The sequence below is a fragment of the Pollicipes pollicipes genome, unplaced genomic scaffold (genome assembly GCF_011947565.3).
Source record: "Pollicipes pollicipes isolate AB1234 unplaced genomic scaffold, Ppol_2.1 Scaffold_3447;HRSCAF=4054_pilon_pilon_pilon, whole genome shotgun sequence".
NCBI classification, from domain to species: Eukaryota; Metazoa; Arthropoda; class Thecostraca; order Pollicipedomorpha; family Pollicipedidae; genus Pollicipes; species Pollicipes pollicipes.
The window spans coordinates 25958951-25978625 of record NW_023596297.1 but is presented as its reverse complement, the minus strand read 5'-3'; the positions used below and the strand labels follow the sequence as shown (position 1 = coordinate 25978625).

General features: G+C 50.5%; 2 protein-coding genes and 1 long non-coding RNA gene across 4 annotated transcripts; 1 reads left to right on the top strand and 2 right to left on the bottom strand.

The window, feature by feature from the left end:
- Positions 1–393: 393 nt before the first annotated feature.
- On the top strand, positions 394–2302 carry LOC119091204 (uncharacterized). The gene is made up of 3 exons (XR_005093374.1): positions 394–484; positions 993–1071; positions 2266–2302. It is a non-coding gene; the product is annotated as an uncharacterized LOC119091204 (long non-coding RNA).
- Positions 2303–3909: 1607 nt separating this feature from the next.
- On the bottom strand, positions 3910–5450 carry LOC119092356 (prisilkin-39-like). Its single transcript, XM_037215319.1, has 2 exons — positions 5445–5450; positions 3910–4392 (listed from the first exon to the last, which is right to left on the bottom strand). Exons 1-2 carry the CDS (start codon positions 5448–5450, stop codon positions 3910–3912), a joined length of 489 nt encoding a protein of 162 aa, XP_037071214.1.
- A 2550-nt stretch (positions 5451–8000) lies between these two features.
- GXIVsPLA2 (phospholipase A2 group XII) lies at positions 8001–17686 on the bottom strand. Of its 2 annotated transcripts, XR_005093474.1 has the most exons (6): positions 17612–17686; positions 11918–12229; positions 10974–11041; positions 10314–10485; positions 9473–9655; positions 8001–8912 (listed from the first exon to the last, which is right to left on the bottom strand). XR_005093474.1 is itself a non-coding variant. In XM_037214889.1 (5 exons), the coding sequence occupies exons 2-5, from the start codon at positions 12162–12164 to the stop codon at positions 9537–9539; spliced, it is 606 nt and encodes a 201-aa protein (XP_037070784.1). In that variant the 5' UTR covers positions 12165–12229; positions 17612–17686; the 3' UTR covers positions 8001–9536. The 2 variants fall into 2 exon arrangements, 1 of the variants encoding a protein (XP_037070784.1); XM_037214889.1 differs by having other exon boundaries at positions 8001–9655.
- Positions 17687–19675: the final 1989 nt, after the last annotated feature.

Below are 19675 nucleotides of genomic sequence, written 5' to 3'. Positions count from 1 at the left end.
CGCCTGCGACTGTCGCGCGCTGCGAGGAGGCCGCTGACGGCCGTTCGGCAGCAGTCGACGGGTGTCGACTCGGCAAGCGGCGAAGTTGTGGTGCAGGGCCGACCGGCGGCTGGAGCGCCACTGGACGAGCGGCACCCGCAGACGGCCGGACCGCCGTCCAACCGCGAGCAGGGCCGGCCGGCCGCGCAGACGGCCGGGCCACCGGCCGACCCTGAGCGGCGCTGGCCGGCCGCGCTGTCTGGCACTGCGGAGGACCGGCCGGCGGGCGGCTGCGGCTCTGGCGCCGCTCGTCGTCCGCCCGCCCTCCTGCGCTTTGACGGGCTGCCAGTGCGGCGCCGCTCCAGCGCCGCCGCGGCCCCGGGGCCGGGCGGCGCGGCGCGGCCGGCGCCCGTCCCCAGCCGACTGCCCCTGGAAGTAACGCTGCTGGACGAGGCGGACCTCAGTGGGGACGAGCTGGACGTGCTCGGCCTGTCGCCGGCTGCAGGTGAGCTACGACGCCGTCGTCGGGACTGCAGATTTCGCAGCGTCCGCTCTGGGGACTCGGCTGACGTGTGGACCGTGGTACGTCGTTAGGTCACCAATGTCTGTCGGGATAGGATGGGAGGGGGGGGGGGGGGGGGGGTAGGGGAGGGGGTCGGCTTCAGGCTCAGTTGCCGCCGGTTATATTTAGACGTTGGGCTCCCTTGGCCCCTGTATCGCTAACTTGCTCCGCCACATGGCCGTTCGCGTCTTAACGCGCCTGGTGACATTGTTACTGGGTATATCAGTCTGTTTCGTGTTCCCAAACGTGCGTCGACTTCCTGAGCTCACGTGCCAAGCGCATTTTCAGCCAGGGAATGTGATAGATGCATGGCCTCTGGATTTCCTTGCCCTGTGCCTCACAGTACGCCAGTGAGCATAGTTCCGTCAAATGCTCTTGTTTCGGTGAGGGTATGGTAGCAGTTAAGCTGAAAATGCGTGGACCTTACGTGCATGCGTCGTTCTGTTTGCAGGCAAGAGACCTGGGAGTCTACCGTCAGGCGACATTTCGGTCATAGAATTGTGAACATCCGTCGTAATCTCACGCGCCATGTAAGCCAATGAAAGTTTGAATAGTTGGGATGATAATCCCACTGGTTTCCACGACATATTAGTTTGTATTGCCGTTGGGGCTTTGCGACGTACTCAGCAGCAGAAACCATATGGAGTCGCCGGTCTCTTTCTGGCAGAAGGGGCGGGCGCCGTGAGGAAACGATCCCTTTACCACTGGCCTCGCTGACTCTCAGCTTAATCATCACGCCACCGATTGCCTGGTATGTGATTTTGACGGGACTAGTGTTGGTATCCCGAGAATGGCACGGAGCTTGGCGTTGCACGGTGTGTGGTTTTCTCGTGAATGTATCTCTTGTCGACGAAATTGTGAAGTGAATTTCCATTAAAAACTTATACGTGTTGCAACATTGTCGCTGCAAATGCAGATTTGTGGTAGCACGTTAGCAGTGACCGAAACAAGTTTTAAAAAGCTTGTCCAGATGAATATATTGTCAGCAGAGCATATGGATTTTCGATTCCTTTTGCATAGCGTTCCAGGCCATAGGTTTTCTGTTGATTGCCTATCGTGGTTGCCTCAAATTGTGTTGATTTTGCAGAGAGTAAGCGCAAATATCGGGTATTTTGTTGCTAAAATATTCTAAATCATGCATTCAAAATCATTGCATATTACTCCATGTGAACTCCCGGATACATGGAGTGTTTTGGCCAACACTTGTTCAATGCTGGCGTGTACCATATAATCAGCTCGATACCGATCGTCGGGGATCCCATTGACAACACTGACAGCGTGACAGGCGTCCCGTTGTTGGTGGCCTAGGGGCAATATTTGGTAAACCGAATCGAGCCGCTTTAGTTTGCTTTCGGTTTGTGTGAAACAACAGAGCAGCCAGGCATAAAGTATGGTTCGATACCAGGTTTTTCAACGCTTGTGAAAAGGAAACTTGTCAAAAGTTACTCTGCTACTCTGAGGTTGTAAATCGAAGTTGGCCCTTTTCGTTCAGTCGTAAGTGTACCCTGGTAAATGCTATACGTTCTTGGCGTAAGCTACTCATCCAGCTCGCACTGATGAAACTGCGACCTCTTGACGGAATGAATGGCGGCAGGGTTTGTTGGTTGACAGCCTAGGGCCGTTATGTCACGGCGTCGTGGTGCGGTGCGTTGTGCTGGCGGCGCCGTATCGTATCCTGGCCCGGTTGCGCTGCGCCTCACACCTGCCCCGGCGTCCGTCCGCAGGTGTGGATGCCCTGCGACGGCCAGCTGCTGTGGCGCCGCGGCTGATCCGCCCGGCGCCCGTCGGTCTGTGGGGCGGACGGCCGCCTGGTGCGGCCCCCGGCCAGGGCTGCGGCCCCCGCCGGCCGCTGCCCGCCGACTGCGACACATACGGGAGCTGAGCCGGCCGGTGTCGCGCTGGCCCAGCGCTGCCCAGACGGCGTTTGATCTCAGCCGAGTGAGCGCCACCGCCGCCGCTGCCACTGCCCCTCCCCCTCCCCCTCCCCCCCCCCTCTCCTGGCCGCGTCCGAGCAGGCCGGCCGCCCTCCTCTGGTCACGGGCCAAAGCGGACTGTCGCGATGAACTTTCCGGCCGGCCGGGTGTGTGTTGGCGGTTCTCAGTGACTCGGCCGCCCGCCCCCCTTCCCACCGGCAGGGTGTTGAGTGTGTACACTGACCTTTAGTTCGTTGGTGTGCGCCGCTGACCTGTCATACTGATGTCATACGTCGTGTTGTGGCGTGCCACCTCCCATTCATGGGGTTTGGAGTGACTTAAGGACTTCGCTATGCAGATGTCCTTGTTGTACATTCGGTGTACGTAAAGTATGTTTCCTTGTTTGTAGTGCAAAATATGCTGATATGATTGCCCCTTCTCCCGGATGGCTGTGAAGCTTGGTACGCTGTGGTCCCTCGGAATGAGCTATTTACGTGGCTTTAAGTTCATCATTGTGATGAAAGTTGATGTTTGCCGTTCCTGCACGCTGCGTCAAATGCTGCGTTCGCCGTGCTTTCTTATGAATCAGGAATGGTTAGAAGCGGCTTGAGTACCCTTTTCTGACCCGGCTGGTGTATCGTCTTTTCCGTGGGCATCGTTTTTTCGCTTTCATACGCATTTTGGCCTCATGCTGGGCGTTTGAGAACTGGCTACAGAGCAGAGTCACGTTTCCCAGGAGCTGCGCACGTCAGATTAAGACATCTGTTTCGCTAGGCTATTTTTCGTTTTCCGCGGCTTCGTCGGAATAAGCCATGTTATGTTATGCGTGAAGCTTGGAACTCCATTGGGCATTTTGTGGGCGGTTCGTGGGTAGAAAACTGAGTGTCTGCACTACGTTCTGGTGCGTCCGTTTTGCACAGAGAAGCTCGGATTCGCAGCTGTAACAAATATGTGTTTTGACGTATATATACGTGAATAGATTGTCTTGTTTGTCACACATTTCAGGTTCACCGTTCTCAGTAAATCACGCACGCTACGGTGCAAGTATGGAAAGTCATCGCCGTATGCGAGCGACCTCTGCACCATGGTGATGTGCAGGCATCCTTGACCTCAAAGCAAATATGCACTCGATTGTGATGCGAGGGCCGTGGTTAGAATTGACTGGTCTTTGCATGACTGATCCGTTCAGTCATCACCCCCCCCCCCCCCCACCTTTAGGAGTTTTGCAAAATGCTGCGCAAAGCCAGTCCGTAAAACCATGGTACGTGCTTCGCGACCATTTTCCAGGTTAGTGCGGTTTGGACACCGTGTTCTGCAGCCATGCTTTATTCCACTTGCTCCTTACACACACAACACATATTTCCTTCGCGGACGTGTACGTTTCAGTCGGATCGTGCGTCATTTTTGGTCTGGTACCGTGGGGCCGGGCGGTGTCAGGACGTTGGGACCAGCTGTTCAATAGTCGTCATGGTCGTCGTATCCATGGTAGCTGTAGGGGTATCCGTAGTTGTAGGGATAACGCTGGTGGTAGTGGTAGCCATATTTACGGCCGTGGTCATATCCATATTTATGGCCGTAGGAGTGGCCGTACTTGCGACCGTAGCCGTAGGCGTAGTTCTTGCTGTATTCGTGCTTGTGTCCGTAGCTGTAGCGGTGGTATTTCTGTCCGTACTTGTACCCATACTTGTTTCCGTAGCCATAACCGTGCCCGTAGCCGTGGCCAATGTGGTTGCCGTAGTCGTCTCCGTAGCCGCCGTGGTAGCCGTAGCCGTAGCCGGGGTAGTCGTTGTAGTACGAGCTGTATCCGTAGGCGCCGCCGTAGAAAGGCTTGACGTAGGCCACCTTGCTGTAGACGTGGACTGGCTTGCTGTACGAGTGAGGGAAGTAGCCGTAGCCGCTTGCGGTGGCCACAGCCACCAGACAGGGCAGCAGTGCCAGCTGAAAGGGACGCGGCCCCGCCGTGTTAGCACCAGAACCACCGGCATGGTACCAACGCGATGCACCGCTGTTGTTGGGATGCCCTCGCAACCGTATGACTGCAGGGTATGTTGCATAGCATTGTTTCTTAGTGCTAAAATGTGTTTCAAGAATGTGTCTATAACTGCGCTCTATATTCCTTCTTTGCAGGGGTGTAACCACATGATAGGAGTGCGGGCGGGATGCATGTTTTCCTAATTTTGCCGAAATGGGCTCCCCACCCCTACTTCCGTATCAGAACGCACGTTTTCGACATCTTCCTGCACTACAAACGCCACTTTTGGCCATTTTGTCCCCCTGTATCCTGATTTCACCCCTCAATCTCGGAGAAGCAGCTACACCTGGCCACAGAGCCACGCAACGAATCCGACTCATCTATATTGTACTCTTTCGCATACGTTACGCAATTAGGCTATCCAAGGGAATTCAGAGGAATCATGGGCACAGCCAAAGAGGGATGTCCCCGCTTCAATCCGCTTTTGCATTGTTACCATGGATGGCTTCTGACGGAGCGTCGAAGGCGGATGATAAATTATCACTGAGCTCCGGTCCCGCCCCCCTCCCCTTGAGAAAATTCTGGTTGCGTCCCCTGGATTGACGAATTGCGCCAGTACGCAACAGTATCTGGCCAAACGTTTACGACACAACAATTTGCCCACTGGCCATCCAAGGCCGTCTAGGGACAATTGGCACGCTGTCTCTCCCCTCCTCCTAATACAATGCTGACGTCGCCACGTGATGACTGAACAGAGGACGGGTGGTGATGATACACAAGCCACTGCAGATGGAAAAAAGCGACTAGTAACAGTTCATGACAATGATTTTAAACGCATCTCCTTTTTATGAGCTATGGACTGGGACCGCCCCCAGGGAATGAGCCCTTAGTCGTGACGTTTATAAAGATGAAACCTACCAACAAACACCAACCACACCGTCTGTACTTGGAGCTACAGACGGCATCAGCCACACACAGCTATTACACACACGTGCAGAACACGGGTGCGGGTACCAACCTTCATGGTGATGCTGGTGCGGCCGGGAGGTCACAACCTGCGAGTGCCGTAGCATGCGCTCTCGCGCGGCGTTCTTATACCCCCGCCAGCTCGTGCCGGCGCGGCCTGCAAGTTAAGACAATGGCCGTCCTAATTGTGTCTGCGCCACACCCCGAATCACCCCGCAAGCAATGTCGCACAAGCAGAACGATCTGCAGAGGAAGTGGATTCATGGTCGGAAGGTTGCATTGCATTGTCTCCAAGGAGTCGGCACACTACATGCATTGCTGCAATCAGATAGGGTTTGCCCCTGCAGCCTTCAGCCGTCCTGTCCCGTTCGCCGTTTAATGATTGTAGCATGATGGTTCAAACTTGAGCATAAGCCCGCCAGCGGTTTGTCCATGTATATTATGAAACCTGCCGAAAATAGCTTTTGGGTGCAAAATTGCCACGGCCGTCGGCATGCCCCTGGTCCCAATCATCACCGAAGGCACGCCTGTGTTTATTTCACTTCAAGGAAATTGATTCCGAATCCGAAGCAGTGATCGAGTTGAGACTGAACCGCAGCACGTTGTTGTAACGACATTCGTTTGTTTTTAGTTTCGCCCACAATATGGCGCTGCAACAGCTACCTGGGGAGACCCGCAGAGAGACTATGTTGCTGTGATGGAGTCCGTTTGTTTTTAGGTCCGCCCACAACATGGCACTACAACAGCTATCTGAGGAGACCCGCAGAGAGACTGTTGCTGTGATGGAATCCGTTTGTTTTTAGGTCCGCCTAAAATGTTGGTGCTACACGACGGCTTAACGCCGCTGGAATTTTTTTGACAGATATTGCACGCCTTACTGCAGCGAAGGCTTATACGTCGCCAAGCACTACCTTCTCATGAAGGTTTCCTGAAGGACGACTCACGCAGTGTCGCATAGGTGTGATGAGCAGTGGCGACGACATCGTGGGGGACGCGTCTCCCCACAACCTTCAAGACCTTGGCAACTGTCCCTCCAAACCTCAGAAAAATCCGCACTTGTCGGCCGTGTTAGTGCTTTTTGGTGATGCAACCAAAATTCCAAACTTGAACACAGAGCGCTAAGAGCACTCAACGCGACCCACAGAAACGGTAATTACCCCACGTTGAGGAAGCTATTTTTTCGTACTTCTTTCCCCTCACCGGACATGGGGCTCATGACACTTTTCACATAGCTGGAGACTCAGCTCCTCTCCCCGTGGCCCACTTGATCCGCACCTTTTTCGTCGTTGTGCCTGTTTTAAGCGCATGTTTCCGATACTACTCCTACAATGTCGTGGATATACAGAACGAACAGACTTCGTACGTTCCCCTCAATATGAGACCTCGCCCGCTGTAAACGTCGGAGTGCGCCTCGCTCCTTCGGTTATTCAACGCCCTTCTCACACTTGTCAGTGATGTGCAGCAGGTTGAAACTTATTACCTCGCTGCGGGAGTCGTGCCCCTTAGTTTTGAGCGGGGTACGCGCGGTGTGGAACATAGCCAACATACCATTTCCGTTCTTTAAAATTGCAGTTCAAAATTTTACAAACGGAAAGTAGATTTAGGAGACGAGCCATGCTTCCAAGTGTCTCTAATGTCCGATCGGCCCCTCGCTAGCTCTGGAGAGACCCGCCGTTAAGCTGGCTTTGGTGAGCCCGACGACTGTGCTGGCCCTGACGAGACCGATCCCTGTGCTGGCTCTGGTAAGACGCGGCCTGACGCCGACTTTAGTGAGATCGCCCACCGCAAGGGGGGTTGCGAAGCTACTTTTTATCATAACAGATTCTGCAACACACGTGTTTCTGTAGGTACCTTACACGTTCCTGGCACGCGGTCTCATTAACATGTTAGGCCAGCTGTGCATAAAGTGTTTTTTTTTCACGATAAGCTTATCACCGGGATCAAGACAAAAAAGGCTTCAACATGCGGCCGATGTGTGTTCGTGGAGAGCTTAGCCCAATGTAAGTACGCGGGAGTTTAGTCCAATGGAAGTTTACGAAGTCAGAGAGGAAAAATGAAATTTAAGGGATCTTGAATGAGACAAAATGGATAACAAATCTCATAGCGCAATCATACATTTGCAGCGAACCCAGTTTTAATGAGTTTCATCGACGTAGGTTAAAGTAAAAAATTAATGACCGTCATCCCCACCTAAAAACGCTGTCAGGATCGATCAGTGAGCGACGGGCACGGCCATACCCAGCGGATACCCACACCAGCACACCCACCTCGGCGCGCGCCCATGTGACCCGCCCCCAAATCCAGCCTGCTTTAGTCTGTTTCTTCTAACATGACTGATCAAATACCGTGGATGCCTTTCACACGCCTGCTCACGGATATTGCATTCCTGGAGCTGCGCCGCACCAGCACGTGACTGCGCCGAGGTGGTGACCCGCATAAAGCCGTGACAGCGACTGCCTTTAGACGATTCGAACCTATACCGCAATCCCAGACGGCCGTAAGCACGAATCCGCACACCTTCTGTCCCATTTCGCGCTCATCTTACTACGCCGCCCCGTATCGGGTACTGGACTGCTCTCAATGTCAAAGTGACAATAAAACAACTCACAACAATCCGAGCATCCTTGTATTTAGGACAAAGGACAGTGCACGCGCAAGCTCCTGTCATAAGTCCGACACGCCAAGCTCAACAGCGACGGGCTATGCGTGCCCCGAGGATATCCTCCTACCCTCACACACACACACACACTTCGGCAGCACATAATATAGACACTGCATGGAGAGGTTAAGATACACTCGACCTTTTCAACTTGTTACAGGCTCGACTTTCAAAACTTTAGCTGCGACATAAAACGAAGTGTACGGGTGTAAAGGTTTGACAGAGGGCAGTCCCGCCTGGCTCTTACGTCAAGCCTCGTACTTTGCCTCCGAATGTTATTTGAATGCCAGTCAGGTAACCTAAACACGGTACTCATGAATTGAATTCCAAATTCGGGTAGTAAGCACAAAAAAGTCACCAGCGACACTCCCGTAGGACACGATACGCTGGCTATTACTCGCATATTCCACTTGTCAGATCATCACACGGTGGGTACAGATCATAGACGTGACAGATCTTCACATCTTAGTATATCGAGAAGCAAATATCTCATGAAAGACTTAGTTTGCCGCGAGTGTTTTGGGAAAAACCTCACAAGGTGTTGCGCAGCATGGATGGAAGGTTTTCAAGGATTGATATACATCCGCAACAGCGAGACAACGCAGCAGTTTGTCCATACACCATGCGTTGATCCGCTCTGCACAAAAATATATTACTACGATGTTCGCATGTCATGAATCTCCTGAACGGACCGTCAACAGATATCAGTCAATTCAGCCGATGTTAACTTCGGTGCAGATCGGAGTGGGCGTCCATGATCCCAGCCACACTGTCCGGCTCCTTCGCTGGGTGGCAAACCGAACAACTCGCTCATGACGCAGCTCTTCTTTTGTCGCTCACCAGGCACAGGCAGCCTCCGTTCTGTTCAACGGAAAATGTTGGATAGAAAATCCTGTCGACTACAATTCTAGGACGACATCTTTCCAGGAATTTGACAGCGTGGAAGATGTTTTACAATCCAGCGGATAACTCAAGTAATGCGAGGATGAGGACACATCGTGTTTTGCCGCACACGTAATATTTAGTACGTATATCATGCGAGTTACAACATAGGCCATTGTTCTAACATTCTAGATCATCAAGGCAGGAGAACACCAGGAAAGGAATGTCACCCACCGTATACCAGTAAGTCTTTGGCCAGCGTGTCAGGGAAAGCCGCCTGTCTGAGCTGTCATCTGTCGGAGCTCAGACCAAATAACACAACACAAAACCAAATACATCACCACCATCGCAACGGGTACACAGTGCAACACCCATCGCACCTCTTATTCAGCTCATAACATTCGCCCGCGCGACCAAGTTCGCACTGATTCGTTATTCGTCACGGGACGCCAGGACTCAGCTGGGCTGATATTCGTCACAACAAAAACAGTGCAATCCACAATGGTTGAACAAACGCATATCTTATCTGCAAACCTTGCCTGAGAAAGTCAACACCACTGGCGTAAAATGGCGCTTGCGTAAGGAGTGCACTCAAGTTCTTTGTCATGGGGTTTTCGACCCCTGCTTGACGCATGTGCAGGCTCGTTTCTGAGCATCCCGGTACGACTTACAGCCCAGAGCCAGCGTGCCCGTATACAGCAGCTTCGACGTGCCCTTGCATGCTGGAACGGCAGGAAATCAGTCGGCAGGACAACCAGTGACGCCGCCTAACGTGAATCTACCGCCTGGTTACCACGCAATCATCTCATATGATGGGTGTGGGAGTAACAACGCACAAACTGGAAGTATTATTGACGACGAATGCATGGACGGATCATAACAATCCCCTAAGTCGGAAGGACTACCAGGACTACCCCGACGGATACCGTGCCTGTTACGCAAAGGGGCTATGTTTCCTCGATGTCCTCTTCCTAAAATCAAACCAAGGATTCCATGCTACTGAAATTCACGCGAGAACGTCGAGACCGACAACAGCAATACAAAAACAGAGGTCAATCAAGCACGGTAAACTGAAGCATTTAAGCTCATGGGTTAGGAACGTAGCGTGGCAGGCATAGCAACGACCAATAACATTTCGAAACCCACTGGAGTTCCTGCCCATAAACTGAATGTACAAAGCTTTTAGGATGAACTCGACAGATCTCAAGTTCATGCAAAACTGCTCTTAAATCTGTGAGCGAGATTACAAAGCTGATGACATCACACACCATGGTGTGCTTTCATACAACAAGCCAAATATTAGCCTGATTCCAGGCTGGGGTGTCGCAGCACCATGCAAGCACCTGCTGTGTGGGTCTGCCTGCCACATCTTGTGCCCACCTTTCTGACTGATTTTGTCCAGCTGGCGCTTTTGGCGTTCGCAGGCAGCATACAGGCACTTTTTGAAGGCCAGGTCGCAATAGTCGCGGTCGGCGCCGCACGTGTCGTAGCAGAGGTCGTGTGCGTCACAACAGTCTGACAGCTGCTCCACTGGCAGCTGCTCAGTGTCCCACTGTAGGTAAGAGGACATGGCTTGTCAGCTGGAAATTAGGGGTTTGCCTGTAGCTATGAGGTAGGGTCAAAAATTGTGAGACAAGGATTGAGGTTCAAGAACCATAGGTCAAATGCTTAACCTGAGGACATGGGTGCTGGAACTATGGTTGTTTTGGCATACTTATAAATCAAAGATTGAGCCACAGGTCACAGGGGAAGCTCTTTAAATTGCTGACAGACCAAGGAGGCCAAAATCCATCAACAAATACTAATATGCCATGGTTAGACAGAATAAGTTCACCAAAATGCTTTATGAACATGAAACTTTCATATCAAATGCACACATAGCCAAACTCACCCAGCTCCAATTTCAGCATGATTAAACAACTGGGCAGGGAAATATATCCAAAACACTAGACAGGATGCACCAACCCTGCCATCTTGTCAAGGAAACATGGTGGTGAGATGGGTGCACTGTGGAAGGGATGGTAGTTGTTTGTACAGTACCTTGATGCCAAGACTGCCACAACCATCTGATGATGGTATATAGTTGGTGTTGTTGATGGGGACATAGCCTGGAAAAGCATCATTAGCACCTTAGCTTTAGAAAACTGGAGAAAAAGATACACACACACACACATTGAGGGAAATGGTCCATACTTGCATGAGGGTTTGAATTGAAATAACCATCCTGGAGATCATTTGGTGCAGTTCAAAGCCCTGACCTAAGGATCTAAACATTCCTGGTTTCTGAGCAACATGCCAGACAGATATGTAAACAATTTTGGGGAGACTTTTTATCCAACCATTCCATCAGTCATGTGGTAATTAAGCCACACAGCATAAAATTGCCTAGCCATCCATATCTGGCATTCATGACCACAATTTCCATGTATAACTACAGCTATTTTGCTATCAATCAATATTGTGCAAGATACAATAATGTAATGAAACATGATTAATTGAGAAACATATTTACTTCTTAAAATCATGCTGTCTAGAGCAGCCTTGCAACTTAAAAGAATACTGATGAATATAAGTGAACTTATCACATCATACCTGATACTGGCTTTGATATCTTCAAATGTGGACCTTTATGAGTGGTGGCAAGAGCAACATACAATTCACTCAGAACTCTTCAGCTTTGTCAGACCCCCAAAATCCATAGCATCCATGCTAGTACTATCCATAAGTCTAATGAACAATATATTTGATGTCCCTCTGGACAACTCAACACTCTTAAACAATCAAACTGCTGTGGTGATATGACACCTTTCTCACACAATCTGAGGGCAACATCAATTAAATATGCAGTCATCACAGACATAAAACAATACTATACCACACAGCTTTGCAGCAATCATTAACTTATCTGCAGCATGCACTTTCATGATCATTTGTCTTAGAAGCAAGGGAAAGTAGGAGCATTCATAAAAGTTCACTGTGTATACCTAGGTTGCATTTGAAGTCACAGTTCTCATCAATTGTTGAATCAACAAAGTCTTGGATGAAGCGCCAACCATCCAGAACTTGAGTTGCGCCAACACCAATTTCATTCAGAAATGTGCCAACATTCTGAACGGCATCTTGCAGCTCGTCAAAGAATGATGCAGATGCAGGTTGGCTGGATGCAGCCAGCAATGCAACGCACAGAACCCTAGCACGAGCGCCTATCACAGTTCGGTGGGGCGGATTCATGGAAAGCTTCCGCTGTTTAGAACAAGTTCTTGAGAATCCTCTTATAGGCTGCACCTTGGCTTAGCGGTAATTTTTTACTTGGGTACCTGTATGGCCGACGGAGGGAAGAGCTACGCTAGCTGCAGGGTTTCGAGTATTGTCGTGCGGGGCAAAAGCTGTGAGGCATCAGCTAACATTGTGACGTCACTGAAAATGGTTTTGCATCGATCGGGGTCGGGGTTCTTTCGGGCCGACTGAAGGCCATAAGGCTTTTGCTTGTGATATGATGTCACTGGTATTCGGCTGGGTATGTGACGTCACTGGTCGTGAGTGTGTAAGGCTCTTTTGGGTCAACTGAATGCCGTAATGCATCAACTGGCCATGTGTCGTCACTGGTATTCGATTGAACATCAGGCGCGGCCGGCCTCGTTCCATCTTTACTTTTCATACCTGTCTGCTGCAAGCATTTGCGTGCCGCATAGGGGTTTGACCGAATTACCCCAATGTGTGACATCCCTAATCATCACTTCATACGAGTGCACCTAGGCCCCACGACCACGGTGTGTCGTGGTCCGCGAAGTATCACCGGATAGCGTGACGTCACTGGTATTCGAATAAATACTGGGTGCAACAGGCCGTGCTTCATTTTTACCTTTGTACTTGTCTGCTGCAAGCATTGGCGTGCTGGATGAAAGCTGCCGAACCACCTGAGTGTGTGACATCACTGGCCATGAGTTCCAACGGTGCTTTTCGGCCAACTGAAGACCACAAGGTGTCAGCTAGCGACGTCACTGCTATACGACTGTAAGACGTCAATGGCCGTGGGTTTCCACGGGCCCTATAGGACCGACGAAATGCCGTTAGGCATCAGCTGGCGATATGACGTCACTGGTATTTGGCTGAACATCAGGCAACAGGTCATGCTCCATTTATACCTTTCGTACATGTCTGCTGCAAGTATTGGCGGATTTTTTGTGCGGCCAACTAAAGACCATAGAGCATCAGCTAACGATGTGACGTCGCTGGCACTCGACTGTGCGTGTCGCTGGTCATGAGGTTTTACGGCCTCTTTTGGGGCGACGAAAGGTCATACGGCAATGACTGAAGATGTGACGTCACTGGTATTCGAATGAACTTCGGGCGCGACAGACCATGTTCCACCTTTATCTTTGGTACCTGTCCATTGCAAGCATTGCCGTGGAAGGCTCTGCCAAATTACCTGAGTGTGTACGTCACTGGCCATTAATTTGCACACTCTTTTGAGCCTACTATAGGCCATAAGGCATCAGCTGACGATATGATGTCACTGGGTTTCGACTAGACATCATGCGCAACAGGCCATGCTCCATCTAAACCATGTTTCGTCTGTACCTTTCGCACCTATCTACTGCAAGTATTCGCGCGACACAGGGGCTCTGCCGAATTACCTTAGCGTGTGGTGTAACTAGTTATGAGTTAACGCGGGTTTACTCTGGCTGAATGAAGGACATCAAGCATCAGCTGACGATATGACGTCACTGGTATTCGACTAAACTCCAGGCGCGACAGGCCATGTTCTATCTTTACCTTTCGTACCTGTCTCTTGGAAGTATGGGCGTGCTGAATGAAGGCTCTGTCGAGTCTCCTGAGTAAGTAACGTCACTGGTCAAGAGCTTTTTACGGGACCTTTTGTACCCCCAAACGGTATGATGCATCAGCTGATGATATGACGTCACTGGTGTCCGACTTAACATCAGGCGCGACAGGCCATGTTCTATCTTTACCTTTCGTACCCGCCTATTACAAGTATTGACGTGCTGAATGAAGGCTCTGTCGAGTCTCCTGGGTGTGTAACGTTACTGGTCATGAGTTTTTTCTGGCTCCTTGGAACCCTCTATAAGGAAACATGCATCAGTTGACGACATGATGTCAATGGTGTTCGACTTAACATGAGGCGTAACAGGTCATGTTCCATCTTTGCCTTTCGTACCTGTAAAGTATTGGTGCGTTAAATGATGGCTCTGCCGAGTCACCTGAGTGTGCGACGTCACTGGTCATGAATTTTTACCAACTATTTTTGGCTGAGCGAAAGCCATAAGGCATCAGCTAACGAAATGACGTCACTGGTAATCCACTGAGTGTGTGACGTCACTGGTCATGAGCTTTTACGGGCCTTTTTTGGCCGAGTTCAGGTCATTAGGCATCAGATAACGTTATGGCGTCACTTGTATTCGAATTAACATCAGTTGCAATAAGCCATGTTTCATCTTTATCTTTCGCACCTGCCTACTGCAAGTATTCGTGCACTACAAAAAGGCTCTGTCGATTCGCCTGAGCGTGTGGTGTAACTGGCCATGAGTTTGTGCAGGTTTACTCGGGCTGACTGACAGACATCAAGCATCAGCTGACGATATGACGTCACTGGTAATCAACTAAACTGCAGACGAATCATCTGAGTGGGTGACGTCGCTGGTCATGAGTTCATACGGATTCACTTGGGCCGCCCAAGGCCACAAAGCAACACCTCCCGTGAAGCATCACAGGATGATATGTCGTCACTGTTATTCGACTTAACATCAGGTCCAACATGCCACGTACTTTCTTTACCTTTTGTACTTGTTTATTAAAGGCACTGACGTGCTGAATGAAGGCTCCGTCGAATCTCCTGAGTGTGTGACGTCACTGGTCACGAGTTTTTTACGGGCTCCTTTGAACCCATTTTAGGTTATAATGCATCAGCTGATGACATGACGTTACTGGTGCTCGACTAAACATCAGGCGCAACAGGTCATGCTCCATATTTGCCTTTCGTACCTGGCTGCTGCAAATATTCGCGTGCTATATGAAGGCTCCGCCGAATCACCTGAGTATGTGACGTCACTGATCATCAGTTGGTAGGAGGTCACTTGGCCACCTACGGCTACGGAGTTCCGCAGCAGAGGTGGGAGATGCACCATAGTTAAGCACACTAATTTTATTGTGCGCACCATTAAGTAACAACTTCAAACGCAACGGGCTGTTTCAACGACTAAAATTTTGAACCAACGTAAACACAAAACAAAGGTTTTCCCAGCCCACAAACCGACGTATATGCAAAGCTATTCCGCCCGACATCACAGGATGCGCCCCTGAGCAGCTACGGTCCGGAATGCCCTGATGGCTAAATAATAATCAAGGGCGCCGCCTAGCGGCCATAAGTCTGGGCCACAGCCCGAATATCAGTGACGTCATATGGTCAGGTGATGCTTGATGTCCTTCAGTCATCCCGAGTAAGCCCGCGTAAACTCATGACCAGTTACACCACATGCTCAGGTGATTCGGCAGAGCCTTTATGTAGCGCGCGAATACTTGCAGTATAGAGGTGCGAAAGGCAAAGATGGAACATGGCCTGTTGCGCCTGAGATTAAGTCAAATACCAGTGATGTCATATCGTCAACTGATGTCTTGTACCCTATAGGTACAAAAAAGCAGCCCGTAAAGAACTCATGACCAGTGACATTACACACTCAGGAGATTTCACAGAGCTTTCCTTAAGCATGTCAATGCTTACAATAGACAGGTACGAAAGGTAAAGACGAACATGGCCTGTCGCGCCTGGTGTTAAGTTGAATACCAGTGACGTCACATCGCCAGATGATGCTTGATGTCCTTCAGTCAGCCCGAGTAAACCCGCGTAAACTCATAACCAGTCACACCACACGCTCAGGTGATTGGGCAGAGCCTTTATGTGGCGCGCGAATACTTGCAGTAGATAGGTGCGGAAGGTAAAGATGAAACATGACATATTGTACCTGATGCTTAATTGAATACCAGTGACGTCATATCGTTACCTGATGCCTAATGGCCTTAAGTCGGCCCAAAAAGGCGCGGGGAAAACTCATGACCAATGGCGTCACACACTTAGTGGATTACCAGTGACGACATATCGTTAGATGATGCCTAATGGCTTTCACTCGGCCAACAATAGCCTGTAAAAACTCATGATGACGCACTCAGGTGATTCGGCAGAGCCATCATTAGGCTCGCCACTACTTTAACAGGTGCGAAAGGCAAAGATGGAATATGACATGTTGTGCCTGATGGTAAGTCGAACACCAGTGACATCATATCGTCAACTGAAGCATTATACCATATAGGGGGTTGAAAAGAGCCCGTAAGAACTCTTAACCAATGACGTGATATAACACGCGAATGCTTGCAGTAGACAGGTACGAAAGGTAAAGATGGAACATGGCCTGTTGCGCCTGATGTTGAGTCGAATACCAGTGACGTCATATCATCCCGCGACGCTTTACAGGATATGATGCTTTGTTGCATTGGGCTGCCCAAGCGAACCTGTATAAACTCATGACCAGTGACGTCACGCACTCAGATGGTTCAGCATCACCTTGATATAACACGCGAATGCTTGCAGTAAACAGGTACGAAAGGCAAAGATAGAGCATGGCCTGTTGCGCATGACACCTAGACGAAAACCGGTGACGTCATATGGTCAGCTGATGTGGCATGGCTTACAGTGGGTTCAAAACAGTCTATACAAATTAATGGTTAGTGACGTTGCACACTCAGGTAATTCGGCAGACCCTTCCTTCAGCATTCAAATACTTGCAATGGACAGGTACTAAAGGTAAAGATGGAGCATGGCCATGGCCGCCTGAATTGTATTCGGATACCAGTGACGGCACATCTTCAGTTAATGTCGTATGACCTTTCGTCGGCCCAAAAGAGGCCGTAAAATCTGATCACAAGTGACATCACACACAGTTGAATGCCAGTGACGTCACATCATTAGGTTATGCTTTACGGCCCTCAGTTGGCCCCCAAAGATCCATAAAAATGCATGACCAGTGACGTCACACACTCACGTGATTTGGTAGCTTTTATTCATCACGCCAGTGCTTGCAGTAGACAGGTACGAAGCTAAAAATGGACCTTGACGTGTTGCGACCAATATTTAGTCGAATATCACTGACGTCACGATACCCAGTGATATTTCACGGAACATGATACACCGCGGCCGTGGGGCCTAAGTGCACTCGTATCAAGTGATGATTGGTGACGTCACACATTCAGGTGATTCGGTCAAGCTTTTATTCGGCACGCAAATGCTTGCAGCAGACAGGTACGAAAGGTAAATATGGAATAAGGCCCGTTGCGCCTGATGTTTCATTGAATACCAGCGACGACATATCGTCAGGTGATGCTTTACGGCATTCATTGCACCCAAAAGAGCCCTAAAGCCTCACAACCAGTGACGTCACATATCCAGTCGAATACCAGTGACATCATATCGCTAGCAAATGCCTTGTAGGCTTCAGTCGGCCCAAAAGAATCCCGATCGATGCAAACCCATTTTCAGTGACGTCACTACGTCGGCTGATACCTAACAGCATTTCTCCATCATGGCAGTACAGGAACCCTGTAGCCAGCGTAGCTCTCTCCCCACCGTCGGCAATACAGGTACCCAAGTAAAAAAAAGCCGGCTTAGCACGCTCCACCTCAATTAATGAAACCTGCTTTGATCTTTACGCCAAATTAGGCAACCCGAGGTTCTCAGTCACGAGCATAACAAACAACAAGCTCTGACGCATAGATGCGCCGGAATACGACAACCCTATTTCACTGTCATCCATGCAGCCAAGCCCAACCTATGGAACCGCATGACAGATTTCTTCAAGCAAGGAACAATTGAAAGCCAAAAAGCGATGTTGTTTGCTCTTCTGAAACTGGCAACATCACGTTACCATTTTCATCATAAAAAACCGCATAGACCACTTTGAGGCATTGCAACCAAGTACGGTAGCGAGCAGGAGGGAGGGAGAGGGGTGGGCACAGTAGGCACGTGCCCTCCTCTACCCCTTAGGTTTTGAGGGGCCATTCCGGCCCCCCGTAGGTTCGGGCCCCTCGGAACCTACGATCAAGGGCCGGAAAGATCGGCCGGAGATCCCATTCAGGGACCCCGGCCCGCAGGGCCAGTGTCCCTGAAGAGCCAGAGGTCTTTATGTCGGTCGGACACCACCACTAACGCAACGTTAATTTCGTGGCGACATGGGCATAGAGACCATTTCCCACGCGGAAGCAAAGCCGGAGTCAGCGATTTACATTAGTCGGAGCCCCAGTGCCTGTTAAGGCTGAACAGCCACCAACGGAGCCCCTGCGTTAGCAAGGGTCCAGAGTTGGTCAGAGATAGTGTTCGATAAGGCCCGAAGAGCCTAGAGGGCCCCCAAGATCCACCGACTAAGGGTCCGATTGGAGGGTCTAAGGGCACGAAGGGTTTGTCGGAGAGTCGTATTCAGGGGGCCCGGTTTGTGGCGACGGGCCCCCAAATAACGATCATAAGGACTTTTGCGCCGATCACGGACCACCTGAGTTGATATGAGCCTATATGCCGGTCAGGTACCACCAGTATCACGTAGTCGACTCTGTATCGGTATAGGCGTCCACTTCCCACTCAACTATAAACCCAGGGTTAGTGATTGACGCTGGACGAGGGCCTTGTATCTGTCAGGGAACCACAGCGCCTAACAGAGGGTCCTGTGCTCGCAAGGGTCCCGAGCCGACCAAGGGAAGTATTCGATGAGGCCCTAAGAGGGGCTCGGGTAGCCCATTGGAGGTGACTATCAAAGGCCCGGTTAGAGGACATAAGGGCAGAAGGGCTGGCTGTATGTCACATAAAGAATCGCCACCCGCAGGGTCGCGACCTGAATTATCAGTGGTCTCAAGGCGACCCCACCGTGTTCTCAAGGCAGCCTCTTTCCCGGGGTCTAAAGGGAGTTGATTAGAGTGGTTGAAATAAGTTCAAATACGCAGGAGGCCATCCCATGTTTGCCTGAAAGCGTTCATTCAGAATGGACTAGCGAAATAAATAACATCAAAAGGTTTGAGTCTACGCGCCAGTTGCCGATAGTGCAGTGGTTAGCGCGCCTGCGTTAACTTCTGCGCGTCTGGGAAACCAGAGGCACGGGGTTCGATTCCTCGCGGTGCCCGCCCTTCCTGCCAGGGTGAGAGGCGGCGCCATATAGCCACGGCAGTTGAGTGCGTCGTAAAGACCCAGTGACACACGGGCAATCTCCGGTGGGCATGACAGTGATGCCCCCGATTGCAGTTTCCGTAAAACCAAATGGCATTGGCCACTGCAAGCAACGACAAACGGCGGGCGCCGTGTGCGCAACAAGGGCCAAGGTAAAAAAATGCTCCTGAATGTCTTTCACATTGAATTCGTACAATGCAAAGCTAAGACTGAGCCAAGCATTTTTACAACTGTAAGGTTGTCCTCTGGGTATAATAACAGTTAGTGCAACAAGAAAAATATATATTTTTCCTTCACTGTTCCAGTTCCACAACCAGGCTCCTGCCCTACTTCGCGGTGCTGTAAAGGCCAATCCGTTATTATTAGCAATCTAAAAGTCGCACAGGTGAAAAATATGCCCTAAATGCCTCCAAATACCGTCCAAAAGTACTTATTTCAAAAGCGTCATCATTTTCGCCTACCTGTCAGCAACAGCCCAGTATTAGCCGCGAGGCCAACACTGCAAGGCCAACGAAGACTGCAA